The sequence below is a fragment of the Zalophus californianus genome, chromosome 13 (genome assembly GCF_009762305.2).
Source record: "Zalophus californianus isolate mZalCal1 chromosome 13, mZalCal1.pri.v2, whole genome shotgun sequence".
Taxonomy (NCBI): Eukaryota; Metazoa; Chordata; class Mammalia; order Carnivora; family Otariidae; genus Zalophus; species Zalophus californianus.
In genome coordinates, this window is record NC_045607.1 from 74,725,963 (window position 1) to 74,739,772 (window position 13,810).

Consider the following 13,810-nt stretch of genomic DNA (forward strand, 5'->3'; position numbering starts at 1 on the left):
GTCTGACTCTCAAAAAGACCCCTAGGGATTACAGTGGTACTATCAGCCACAAGATGTAGGAAGAAGCGCTCCTCTGAAGGATCACCCAGAAATTCCCTAATGGATGGGTCATGGCCTTCATTCTCCACTGACTCTTCTGTCTCTTGCCCGGTTACCCGATGGCCTCCTAGTTCATCTGCCACATGAGTCTGATCCCCTCCCTGATCTGCATCCATAATGATCTTCCAATAAAGCAAGTCTAATACTGCTATTATCAGACCTAACAAGTTCAATGGCTTCTTCCCCTTGCTTTTGAGCTAACATCAAAATACTGCATTCAGATTACAAAGTTCTAAGATCTGACCCCAGACTCCTGAGCCCAGACCACCAGTGTGGTCTCACTCCAACCTTTGCTTTGACCTCATGGTACAAACTGAGCTCCATTTTCAGAGCTCTAAGCACACCATGCTCTCACTCCTCGGGCTTTGCACACACACTGCTTCTTTGGCCTGTTTCAGAATGTCCTTTTTCTTCATCCTGCAATTCCTATTCATTCTCCAGGTCTCAGATAACCATCACTTCCTTGGAGAAGAATTCTCTGATCTCTAATCCAGGTTATTTTTTGTTCTCCCCATCACCCCATGTACATCTAGTCTCATGACATTAATATTTTATTGTGGTAACTTATGTGACTGGGAAATTAAGTGCCATTTATAACCATGGATGCCTGCTAAGGGGCTGGATATTATTCAGATGAAGAGCCCCTTGGTTCTGTGGAGTATCTTGGGTTTGAATAATCAAAGTTGGGGTAGGAGCTGAGTTATATTTAGGGATGGAAAGATTTGAATTGTTCGGCATAAAAAAATAAGAGAAGTTTTTGATTGGCCTATTTCCCCTATTTATTGGGCACTTACTATGTATGGGCCAGGCCTGGTCTAAGGGCCTCCCATGTATTAACTCACTTACTTTCACAACATCACTCTCAAAGAGGTACCATTCCTATCCCTATTTTATAAGGAAGCAAAAAATCTTTCCCAAGGGTTCACCAGGAATAAGTGGTATAGCTGGAATATGGTCCCAACAGACAAGGGGCACAGGAGAGACAGAAATGGCCAAGAAGCCAGAGGGGAAGTGATGCTTGAAAGCCATATCACATTGGGGAAGCTGAGATGAAGCTGTTGAGGGGCCAAAGGGCTACATTTTAAGAAGTGGGACTTCTAACTATTTGACTTTGAGCTCATTTATTCATTCTTCAAACAATTTCTATTGAGCATCTACTACATGCTAGGCACCGCTCTCAGATCTGGTGCTTGGAGGCAGGGGGAGGCAGCCTTGCTCATAAACTGATAATTAAGTAGAAACCTGGAGAAATCAAGGGGAAATGTCATGCATGCATATATAGGAAAGGTGATTTAGTCAGAGATTTAGTCATCTTCTGTTGAAGATGCAAAGACCCTGAGTGGGGTCGTGTTTGTTGTTTCTGAGGAAACTTCTGGTAGCTGTTGTGTCTTAGTAGCAGGATGGGCAGGGTGAGAATGCTGGAGATGAGGTCAGCAAGGAATTGAGGGTTGTAAACAGGTAGCCCCCTTGGGCTTTTATGCTGAATGATAGGAAAGTGGAGGGTTTCGAGGAGACTAGGACTTGATCTTATTCATATTTTATTTATTTTTTCCAAGATTTATTTAATTTATTTGAAAGAGAGAGAGGGAGTGTGTGCTCATGAGTGGGAGCGGCAGAGGGAGAGGGAGAGAGAATTTCAAGCAAACTCTGCACTGAGCATGGAGCCCAATGCAGGGCTCCATCTTACAACCCTGAGATCACTACCTGAGCTGAAACAAAGAGTCAGACGCACAACCAATGGCACCACCCAGGCTCCCTGATCTGATTCATATTTTAAAAGGATCACTCTGGATGCTGCATAAAGAACAGGCTTTAAAGACAAGTGGGAGACCATTTAGGAGTCTGTTGCAAAAATCTAAGTGAGAGGTGATGTCAATTTGGAGGCGGTGAGAAGCGGTTGAATTCTAGCTACATTTGGATGATGAAGTTGTCAAGGTTGCTGTGATATATTTCTCCATCTCTCAAAACTTCCATTAAGTCTTGTTCACTCACTAAAGCGGTGCTATGAATGGTGCACGTGTGTATATGTGTGTGTGTAAATTAAGGAAGAGGGCTGAATCTCATGTCTCGTGAAAATGTAGTACAGAATAGCCCTAACACATACCAGACAGTGAAAAGTTTCCTAAACCAAACTAATTCAGCAGAAGGGGATGCTCAGAGACAGACCTGGAATAAAAAGGTAAGGCTTTGGGGATTCTCACACTCCTGGGGAGCACACCGGACTTTCAGGATACAGGAAATGGGATTCAGTGAATTCTTAAATGGCAGAAGGATCCCAACCAAGGTCTAGACTACTTCTGTCTCCACCTTTCTCACTAGACCGTGAGTTTCATGACAACTGGCATTGGGTTGTGCTGCTATTATTTGTCATTGTGCACCTAGTGGCTGGCCCCTAGTAGATACTCAACAAATGTTCCTTGGAGAAAGAAAATGAATGGCTTCCCATTGGACATCTCTTGGACATCTCTTCCCATGTCCAAGAGAGGCTAATGTTCAATGGTTCCTGTTCATACTAGAAGTCCAGAATTGGGAAGAAGAACTAAAACGCAAAACCTTGCTTCTTCCTTAAGAAATGCGAACCAGATCACAGTGGGCCAAATGTAGAAGCCGGTATTCAGGTGAGTATTTTTCAAGCATCATTCTCAACATCAGCAGCAGAAACATCAAACACTTTGTCTACATTATGTGAGAGGCATCTGTGGGGAAGAGGGAGGTGAGCAGAGGGACAGAAAGTTTAAACAGGTGATGGGGAGAACCCTTGGCCATGTCGCAGCAAGACCTTGGGGGCAGTTCCTAGTTTTTCCCCTTATTAGCTGGGTGTACTTGAGCAAGTATTTTACTCTCCAACTTGAAACAGGAAAAGGCAGGTGACTATAAAAATCGGGCCTTATTGGGTCAACAACTCATCAAGTCCCTATGAATTGAGACCAGGTTTGTGAATATACTTTGAAAACTTCAAAGCACAGCACATGTATATACTGTAATTGACCTTATAACATCTTTGGTGAAGATATAGAGAACTGTAGAAGGCATTCAATTGTGCGAGATGCTAGCATAAACAAACAGGGTTCTAGAGGGGAGGGGGTTGGGGGGATGGGTTAGCCTGGTGATGGGTATTAAAGAGGGCACGTACTGCATGGAGCACTGGGTGTTATACACAAACAATGAATCATGGAACACTACATCCAAAACTAATGATGTAATGTATGGTGGTTAACATAACATAATAAAAATAAAAAAAAAGAATTAATGCTTTAGCAGAGGCATAAAAGTGCTCATTTTTCTGTCCCAGGCGGCCTATTGTACTGGTCCTTGCCATCGTGCCCTATGTTCCTCGGTATGTGATAACTACAGGTAGGTGCCAGGCAGTACCAGAGAATCCGCTGTTCATGCTTAGCTTTTGCTCCCTTCTGGACTGAAGGCATATTACGGAATTACTGTAAGCCAACGAGTCTCCATTTGTAAATGAGGGATAAAATTTGCCAGCTGTCTCCTAACCTCCCTGGGAGTAACTGGGGTTTAATAAGATAATGAACATTATTCTCTCCATATGCACTCTACACCCTTGGCTCCCATGGTCTTCAAAAGGCTCTCCATAGGCATACATACAGATTCAAAAATCAAATTCAGATGGTCATACGGCAAGCCGCTGAGACTCATGCCAATGATTATTCATCACAAATTAATATTAATACCCATTAGTTAATGTTTTCTATTAGCAACTGTACAATTAATCAAGAGCAATATGTCACAAGGCAGAGCCAGCTGTAGGTGGATACCTGGGATGTAGGTGGCTTGCTTTCAGTGGCCATCACATCACCTTTGCTTGTCTTTTCAAAACTTCCCACTGCTTCTGTTGCTTCTTTCTCTGGCCATTAAACCTAATCATCGAATCCACATAAAGGTACTTGGAAAGCACAGAAATATTTTCAGGGCATGAAGAAAAGTTGCATTTTGAAGGAGGATTGCAGGAAGAAGAAAGACAAGGCATAAAATAAATGAAATCGATCAGTAGTGAATAATGATAATAAAATGATAATGAAAAAAATAGTAACAATCACAGCTCTCACTTATTAGTGAGTGCCCAATACGTAAGGCGCTGTGAAGAATGAGGATTCTCAGAAATGGTCCATGATTTCAGAAGCTGACACTTTCCTTGGGTTGACCAAGACTAAGTCCACAAAAGTGAAATGACAATGCTATAAATAACAACACAACATTCAAACAGCAGAAGCAGGAGATTTCACAAGGGTAAGTACAGACTCCTGGCCTAGATTGGCTGGCTTTGAATTACAGTCCTGCCACCTGTGAGCCCTGTGATCTCAGCCAAGTCACTCAGGCTCTGCGTGCTATAGTTTCCTCATCTATAAAATGGAGGGAGCAATTATTCCTATCACACAGGGCTGGCTTTGAGGATTTTATGAAATAATATAGGCCATGTACTTAAACTGCCCCTGTGCACATAACACCACCACAACCAACTATGATGCATTATGACTTGTAAATCCTATTGTGCAGACACTAAGGCAATGGCAGCTCCGAAGAGGGAGTCTATACTACCTGATGGAGAAGGGCGATCTGAGCTGGATAGGACCCATGAATGCGCCTTAGCAAGGAGTGGAACATTCTAGATGGGGCCATTGAGTATGATGTGAGTAGCCATATAGGGGTGCAGAGTATCACACCCAGAAACCAGACCAAAAGGGCCTTGAGTGCCAGATATTAGTGCCTTAGGAAGATGAAACTGGTAATGATATGTGGAGGACTGGAATGAGGAGAAATTGGTGGAGGCCAAGTTAAGAAGAGAAATTTTAGGCATCGCGGAGAAAGAAATTTGGAGTCCCAAGGAACCCTTTAAGTCCGTGTATGCATAAAGCGGGTCCTTTCTGTAGGCTTCTTTTCCATCCTCAGAGCTAAATGTGAAGGGAAATGCTAACAACCTCTCCAGAATGCAGAGCTAATGGTGTGCAGAGTTATAGGTGGAATTATTTAGTGAAAGTCCTGGCAGAATTTCTAAGGGAAAAGCTGCATAGTCGGTACACATGCTTGCTGATACTAAAAGTGGGATGTGTGTTACTTAAAATCAGATACGTACTTCATGAGCTGCGGAGCTTTTTCCTTCACATGAAGTTGTGCGTTTGCAGCTTGTCAGGACTCGCCTGCTATCTTTTGAATATTCAGCCATCAACCTTTAGAGTGGAATTAGTAGCACTTTAATTTTCTGATAACACCTAAATTAAGGTAAGGGTTCTAAATACTTTATTAATAATGTACACGCTAATTAATAGAAATCACTTTTCCAGCATGTATTATTAAAGGATGTGTTCCAACATGCCTTTTTATGTTTTCCAATTTACTTGCTTAGAAAACTGGTTGCCGTTTCCACATCTTACCCCAAACTATTCTTGATCCATTCTCTGCAATACGGAGGGAGAACTTTCCACCCTGGCTTTGAGAAGAAAGCCTTCCTCAGTTCTGTCTGGCTCTCCACTGAAATGATTTTTGTTGTTGTTGTTGAAATAAGTCCTTTCATAAATACACTTAAAGTCAGACACTCTGGACCTAAAATTTTACTCTCCAAATGACGAGTTCTTTACGTTTTTACCTGTGGCTCTACAATTCCAAGTATGAAGAGGAAAACTGGAACTTTCAGCTGAAATTCAAACTTGAATTTTTTTCTTTAACTGACAGGATGCCTATTGCATTTTCTTTTTCTAACCAGAAAGTCTTAGAGTGCAACATTCCTGACACAGTTTTGTGGCTGTGTAATGTGGAATTAGCTCCAGTTCTAACTTAGTGGGAAGGTAAACTGCGAAATGAGGGGACATTTCCTTTCAGGGAGACACTGGGATGGTCTAAAAGCACAGGCTCTGCAGTCGGTCTGCTGAGTTCAAATTCAGATCTTGACACTTCCTCAGTGTGAGGCAGTGGCCAAAGTACTCAGCCTCTGTCCCCTCATTTCCTCATCTGTAAAATAGGGATGGCTGTGCCTGTTCAGAGGGTTGTTGCAAAGGTTGAAAGAATCGATATGTATGGAGGACTTAGATCAAACTTAGATTTACTCAACAGACCCTATCAACAGGTATCCTTTGTCCCAGCTCAGGGGAATGGGGGCAGGACAGGTGTCCTGGCTCACATTGAGGCCAGGCAGGCACTCCTGATCATTTTTCCAGTTAACTTTCCACTTAATACATGCCCAATGCCTGTGCAGAGTCTGCTGGGCTGTCATGTGCTGGTGGCACAGGGCTCAGGTTCCTGAGGATGCAGGGCAAGAAGTCAGCAAAGAGGAGCCTCCAGCACCTCCTGTCCTACAAGGCTTAGAGATGAGAGTCCACACTGAACCAACGTCTGTTTTATTAATAGGCAATCTAGCTTTCCAAAGTAATGAACCCCAAGCTATGGAGAGTCTGTACTGTCATAGACTCCACAGACCTCACTTTGGTCCACTAAGATGTGACTCCGTGATGCCTTCCTCTTCCCTGCCCTATATGCAGACATTCAGCCATTTCCACCTCCAGTAACGATCGGTCATTCTTGCCCAGTGAAGGGAGGGGAGCCGTAAGAGAGACTAGATTTGGTGCATATTGTTATTTTTTCTCTAATAATTAACAGAGGACTTCTTCTTCCTCTTTCCTTCCCCCCCCCCAGAAGAATGTTTTGAATTCCAAGGTTAAGGCTTGCCAAGAGTTCCTGCTATCATGGGACCAAAGATAGATTTCCCTCATGGGACCCGAGGAGGCCATTGGTGCAATTTATTTCTGTCTCCATGCTAAGTAATGGATGTGACCTTGTGTCTCACAAGGCTCTCCTAACACCCGTTGCCCTGGATATGAAGAGTTAAACATTCCACTCCTCTGTAGAGAGATGTAGATACCTTGACATTCAGAGGCACAGTTCCCAACCTAATCCTTTCTAAATCAGATTAGTCCGTCCCATCGCTGACAGTTCAGTGATGAGTGCATTCCTCAAAGAGAATCTCATCTGAGATGCAGAGCACTCGCTGCAGTTTTATAGTATCAGGGTGGTAATTCATGCCCTGAGTAATAAAGAAACTCATTAAATGTAGAATCTCGGCTCTTGCTTTGTACTTAGACCTCCCAGCAGTTTAACTTATGCATGAGTCCAAATACTTTAAGGGATAATATAAAAATTATCTACTGTTCTTTCATATCTAAAATTGGGATTTTGTTTCCCTTCACTACATTGCTAACATAACTAGGAAACAATATATTACCCTAATTACATGTTATTTATTAGAAAAGAAGCAAATAAGTCATTTGGAGACAAATCCCTATAGTTATTCATGGAATTGCTTTAGATGACAAAGATAGAGTCAAGCCGGCAGTCTTTCATTATATTTATTACACACTCTTTGTGCTAATGAACAATCACAGGCTTCACTGAAATAATGGTCTCAGCTCCAAGTTGTACGGAATGCTATATGGGCCATATTTATCAAGAACAAGTCAGGGCTTTGCTTGTCCTTTGTGTCTTTGCTTTCCATTGAAGGAAAAGGGTGGAAGACAAACAGAAGTAGCTTGGGGGATTTTAATGAGTACAATGGAAACCAGTTAGCAGATTAAAAAAAAAGGCTCATGCAACCTTCAGTAGCAGTCCACTCTTGAAAAAAATGATCACTTATTGTCCTGTCGGAATCCCGAGTAGGGTCACTCTTTATCTCGAGGCAACAGGAAAATATATACACATAAATATGTATACCTCTGAGTTTGAAATTTTGATGAAAAAGTTTCTAAGATTTTACTGAGATACTTTAAATACTTATTTGCTTATCCCATAAATGGGGGCAAAAAAACTAATACAGCTCTTTGTTTTAAAGTGGAGAACAAAAAAATTTTGAAAATCTAACCTGAAAAAAGATGGGGACTTTCTTTTAGCTCTTGGTTTTCTAGATACTGTCAACTCCTCCTTGCTGGGGGAGTTGGAATAAGAGAAGAAAATCGTCTCAGGAGAAAAACTTTCAAAAACGATATGAACAAATGAAACATTTTCCCTGCATGTCCTATATATATATATATACACATAGATATATAGATATAGATATAGATATATTTATTTATTTATCATGACTCCTGCTGTGTCTTTAGGAAAAGAAAATCTTCAGTATGAAGGCAAGGGGTGAACCATTTTGTTCCCATGTGTTTACAAGCAAGCTGTCCAAAGTTGTGGGAGCTTCAAGAGGAAAAACATTTTTAGTTCCCTTCTTTTGGAATAACTGAGCCAATATGTTAGCACTTAGAATTGCTGCCTCATGGATAGCACCAGAACTGTATTTGAGGATTAAACCACAGATAACAAAAGAGCACAGGAAAATCTAGGAGGGAACGGAGCCAAGAAAGTCAGCTGGGACCATCTCTTCTTTTGAATTACCAGTCACCCTTCAGTTGCTTTGTATTCAAACATTTGTCTAGTTCCTCTTCAGAGCTGTTTAGTGCACTCTCCCCTGCACAGGAATATACAGTAGGATTTCCCATCCCAGATCAGACCGTTGGTGCATGGAGCTGGTATGCTAACATTGGCAAACTTCCAGTAATGAGGCATCCGCAAGGCAAACCAACAACAAAGCTTGTTGCCAATTATTCGAGGCTGTGAACAGGGTTGTGCTTGAGGGTGGTTGCCGGTGGGGGCTGGAGTGGGGTTAGGGGTGCTAGGAAGGAGATGAGGGGAGAGGGGTGAGTGAACAGTTTAGGGCTAGGCATAAAATTCTACTGCTGAAAAACTGACTTTGCCCTTCCTCCTCGAAATCCCTCTAAGCTTTTTGCAGAAATCAAAGAAAGTTAGTTTATTAAGTATATATTTGGGAAAACTTGTCCCTGAGTTGGGAACAGGGAGAGGGAGTGAACCTAGCCTAGCTCTGTAAATGCTGCTAGAAGGGTGGATCCTGCTAAATCTTGTCCATGGCTTTACTCTCTGGTCTCCGGCACCATGTTTTGTCATCTTAGGAAGTGAGCTGCATGGAACTAAGGTGACCACGCCCACTGGCTTGCTTCCGAGTCCTATTCACACCTGTTGTCCTGGAATGACCTTTAATAGCGATACTGCTTTTTTCTCAAGTGTCCTAGTTTGGACAATAAATCATAAGGTCACCCTAATTACCATCTAGAACCCAGCTTCAGACAACTAGGTATACTTCCTAATTATGTTTTGGGGAACTTCCTAATTATGCTTTAGGCTCCTAGAACATTTCTACTCTCTAAGTGTCATGGAATATTTTAAAGAAGTCTCCCAAATGAGACCTATTCTGATGCAGTATTTTGTTGGGAAAAATTCTAAGAATGCAAATTGTGAAGTGATTAGGAGCCTACTGCATTTCAGAGTAACTAGGCTCTGAAGACTGATCCAGAACCAGAAGACTGATCCATGTGTGATGCATTGGCAGGCATAACTTGATCTTGGTCAGTTTCCCTTTGCCTTATTATCTTTTTAACTTTTGAACAATGCCAAGGATACACTTGACGTCACAGGTCCATAACAGAGCAACTCCTGCGGTGTTCTTTGCTTTTCCTGGAGGCACATTCAAAGTGTGGTGGTCTTGACAGCTAGTGCAGAATGAGGGACCCACCAGGGCAGGGGATCGCAGAACTGTGGGCTTGCCCAGTCTTAAATAGAGAGTGCTAGCCCTAGATTTAAGGCTTGTACGATGGTTGGAGGGAAATGCACATAGGGCTGTATCTACTCTTTCTAACACCTGTATGCTAGGCAAATACTTTCTTTTTGAGCCGCAACTAGGTTACCTTATTATTTTTGAGTTTTATTTCTTATTGTGCTGTCAAGTCTAATTGGGATTTCAAAGCCATAGGATTATCACATAAGAAAAACTAATTTCTGGTGTATGGAAAATAACTCCTGGCAGATTTTAATTGGGATAAATTCATCAGACAGATTTAGGGCAGGAGTCTCATAATAGAATGTCTGCTAGGGTCAGGCTGAAGTTAAACATATAGTCCTCTTGGTCTAACATTTTTTCCCCCTGTTCTTGATTCTTTCTTTAATAGAAATAGTAACATAGTAAAACATTACAGATGGTTTAGTTCTATTTTTAGAAAACACAACTCACAGTAAGTGGAAGTTAACCCAGGATCCCTGTTTCAGGGAGAAGAGAGGATCTGTTAAAACTAGGGAGAATGGAGGTTACATGACCCATCAAAAAGGGGGCAGCCAGGGGGTGCCTGGGTGGCTCAGTCAGTTAAGCATCCGACTCTTGATCTAGGCTCAGGTCATGATCTCAGGGTCCTGAGACTGAGCCCAGATTCAGATTCTCTCTCTCCCTCTGCCTTTCCCCATGCTCTCTCTCTCAACCCCCTACCCTCTCTCTCTAAAAAAGTGTGTGTGGCGGGGAGCAGCCAGGCTCTGTTTTAGCCATCTTTTAATCTGTAGAAATGGGGTCCCTTGTGATGGCATTTCAATTTTTTTTCTAGAGAAATAAAAATCTGTATTTTCATATAAAAACACCTGCATACTACTGGGACTGGAGTTGTGTTTTGCACTCCTCAGGGTCTCTTTAGGACCCCATCCATCCCTATTCCCTTACCATCACACCCTTCCAAATGTATTCTTTTGAAGCACAAGCCAGAGGACTATCTTATCCATTCTTCTGTTATCCTCCTGGTTATTCCCTTCATTCACTAAAGGAAGACACTGGCCCCTGGCCTAGTATCAATCTCACCATCACACTCATGCAGCATTCTGGGAAGTTAAACATGGATGTAGATGATCCATCCAACACACTGGTTTCTCAGTTCCTTGGCCCACTCAAATTCCATGATATTTCCTCCACTCCACCTTAGTCACCCACTTCCATGGTCACTCCCTAGACCTTGTCAATGCTACTCCTTCAATTTCATACACCCCACTCTCTGGCTGCCACTTCCCATTTTCCAGTTTATTCCCTCTAATAATCAGACCCCGGTTCTTCAAAGTTATCAGAACTATCAATCCCCCCCACTGACACATGTGGATTACCCTTTTGCATACATCCTCATCTACCTGACTCATTCACTCCATCATACTCTACTAGTTAAAAAAGGCATAGATGGTAAAGTGGTAGCCACAACACCACAAGTCAGGGCTCCCCAATGCCTTCAATGGAATAAAGAAAGAACAGACTGGTCACTGTCATTGAGGTTCATTATATCTGAAACTTTTAAGCTGAAAAGGCCCTTGAAAATTATTTATGTCAATGGAATACTAGAGAGGCTAATTGATTGGCCTAAAATCATACAGTTGTTTAGTAGTAAAACCTGGACTCAGGTTTCCTGACATTTTTATTCTGTTATTGGAGTACATTGATTCGTTTCCATTTTTAAATGCAACACAAAGTCCTGAAATAAATCACTATTCTGCATATGCAATACTGGATTTGTTTTTGCTAATACATTGTTTACATTTCATTTCCATCACCATTTGTGAAAAAAAATTGACCTGTATTGTTACATTGTTGTCAGGTTTTATAAAATTCAATAAATAAGCAAAGAAATTACCAAAAAAAAAAAAAAAAAGGTGCTAGGAGGCCGTTGCTTTCCCGAGGGGCTCTCTTCCAGGCTCGGTCCTGTGTTGGCACAGCCCAAGGAAATCAGCGAGAACTTGCCCGCCAGAAAAACATGAAGAAATCCCAGGAAATTAGCAAGGGAAAAAGAAAAAAGGATAGCTTGACCACCTCTCAGGGAAAGCAGAGGGACTCTGAGATAATGCAACAAAAGCAGAAGGCAGCTAATGAGAAGTCTATGCAGACAAGAGAAAAATGATGACTATTTGCAAAAACCTGGGTGTTATTGCCAACTAGGTGTATCATAAGCTCTAAGGTCAAAATTTTGCAGAGCAAACAGTCATATGTTATATCTTATAAAACTATTTTAAACTTTACCTTTCAGCCTGACTTAGTAAATGTTTCAGAACCATTCTTCAAAAAATAAAACACTAATTCATGTGAAAAAAAAAAAAGACATCTGTCTGTGATTTGAAATGTAACACTACCACCACCACCACCAGTAAATAGCAAGTAAGCAGCCGATGGGTGCACATGAAGAGAACACTGCTGAAAATACCAATACAGCAGCAGCAACAAGAGCAATGGCCACATGCTAATGTTCTCACAGGGCAGTCCACTTGCATCAGAATCTTACCTGCCATGCTTAATAGGAATGCCAGTCATGTGTTCACCCCAGTTGTGTAGTTTCAGGTTCTCAGGACTGGAGGCCCAGGAATTCACATTTAAAACAACTTTGCTAGGTGATCCTTAAATACCCGTGGTCTTGAGGACCATTGTATGAATAAGATGGACACAGCACAAATTCCCCTTTGTAATTTCATCTTTAAAAGAAACCTGTCAAGTGCCTTGATTTTTCATTAGTGAAACAAACAAAAAAGGCGAAAGTCATCAAGCTCTCTCTCCCCATAAAGAGTGCTATTCATTTTCATTTTCATTTTCTTTTGTAGTTGAACATTGCCTTAGTGTTACGTGCTGTAGTGTTTCAAACTTCAAAACAAGCTGCCCTGTGCAGCTGGGGGAAGGAGCATGACTCATGGGTCAGGGAAAGGACTCATATTCTGGAAACACTAGGGATGAAGGAGGTTCATTCACCTCTGCCTTGAAGCAAAGGTGGTGCCTCTAGGTCAGGGTGAGAATATCAGGGGCACCAACAGCAGGCTTGCCTGGTGATGAATGGGATGGAGCAGAGGTCATGCAGGGATCTAGCTCTGCAAGTGATTTATATTTGTGGACACATACAGAGGCTGCTGGCTCTAGAAATATTATGGGAGCTAGATACTTCAATGCCTCAGCAAATTTACTGATGCATGGAGTACTGTTGATATGATATTCCTGGAGGCCCAACCCTCGTGTTCCTAGTTCCCTTTCCCTCTGGCTCAACTGTATAAATATTTAGAAAGCACTCTTGCCCAGGCTCACATCACAGACTGGTTTCACAGTTTTAGCTTGGATGAAACATTGATGTAGAAAAAATATTTAGGGCCATGAAATTTTCTTAGATACCAAAAAAGTGGTGAAATGAGAAGTATATATTTTGTAAGGTTAGAGGATAAATATTTAAAAATAACTTGCAGAATATTCAAACAAATGTCATTGTCACATTCCCTGCCAGTTGGGATAAATAATGCTTAAGGACTAAATCATCCTAACATTTCCCTAGCTCGGTGGCTAAAATCCCCAGGGTTTTATTTCTTATGAGACTTTTATATTCCCTAGTTTAGAATTAAATATATCATAGGAACTACATAACTACTTGATTAAAATTAATTGGCAAAACTAATTGGCTGTTCAAGTTATTATTTTATTTTCATTATTTAGATGATGTGTTCATAATATTAAAGAAAGGAAGGAAGGAAAGAAGGCAGGCAGGCATCTAGACAAGGTCAAGTTAAAGAGATTCAATTCTACCTGAATCCATTCTACCAAACATTACCTGGATGGCTATGTTACTGGGGTTTTTTCTCTCCCTTTGCGTACATGAGCTCTCATCCTCCATAAGTCATGGAGAAAGAGCCTAGGAACTCAGAAGAAAAATATACATGTCTGCACTTTCCTGTAGCATTTTCTAAATGTGTGTCCTTGCATTCATGCGTAATTTTTGCCAATTCATTGTGAACAAATGGTTGTAGAGACTGGGTCCTACACAAGGGTATTAAATGAGTGGGTGGGTAGGACTGAGCTCCTCTCAATAGGCCATGTTTCCTG

At 41.6% G+C, this 13,810-nt stretch overlaps 1 protein-coding gene across 1 annotated transcript; it reads left to right on the top strand.

The window, feature by feature from the left end:
* The first annotated feature begins 6,079 nt into the window (after positions 1-6,079).
* Positions 6,080-11,861, top strand: LOC113934088 (small EDRK-rich factor 1-like). The gene is made up of 2 exons (XM_035723480.1): positions 6,080-6,181; positions 11,658-11,861. Exons 1-2 carry the CDS (start codon positions 6,080-6,082, stop codon positions 11,859-11,861), a joined length of 306 nt encoding a protein of 101 aa, XP_035579373.1.
* The last annotated feature ends 1,949 nt before the right edge of the window (positions 11,862-13,810 follow it).

What these genes read in the sequence shown, in the direction of transcription:
- LOC113934088 (XM_035723480.1), top strand. Translation starts at nt 6,080, where the DNA reads ATGGCTGTGCCTGTTCAGAGGGTTGTTGCAAAGGTTGAAAGAATCGAT. An exon ending in TCAACAGACCCTATCAACAG is followed by an intron (nt 6,182 to 11,657) that starts GTATCCTTTGTC and finishes GCTCTCTTCCAG; the next exon opens with GCTCGGTCCTGTGTTGGCAC.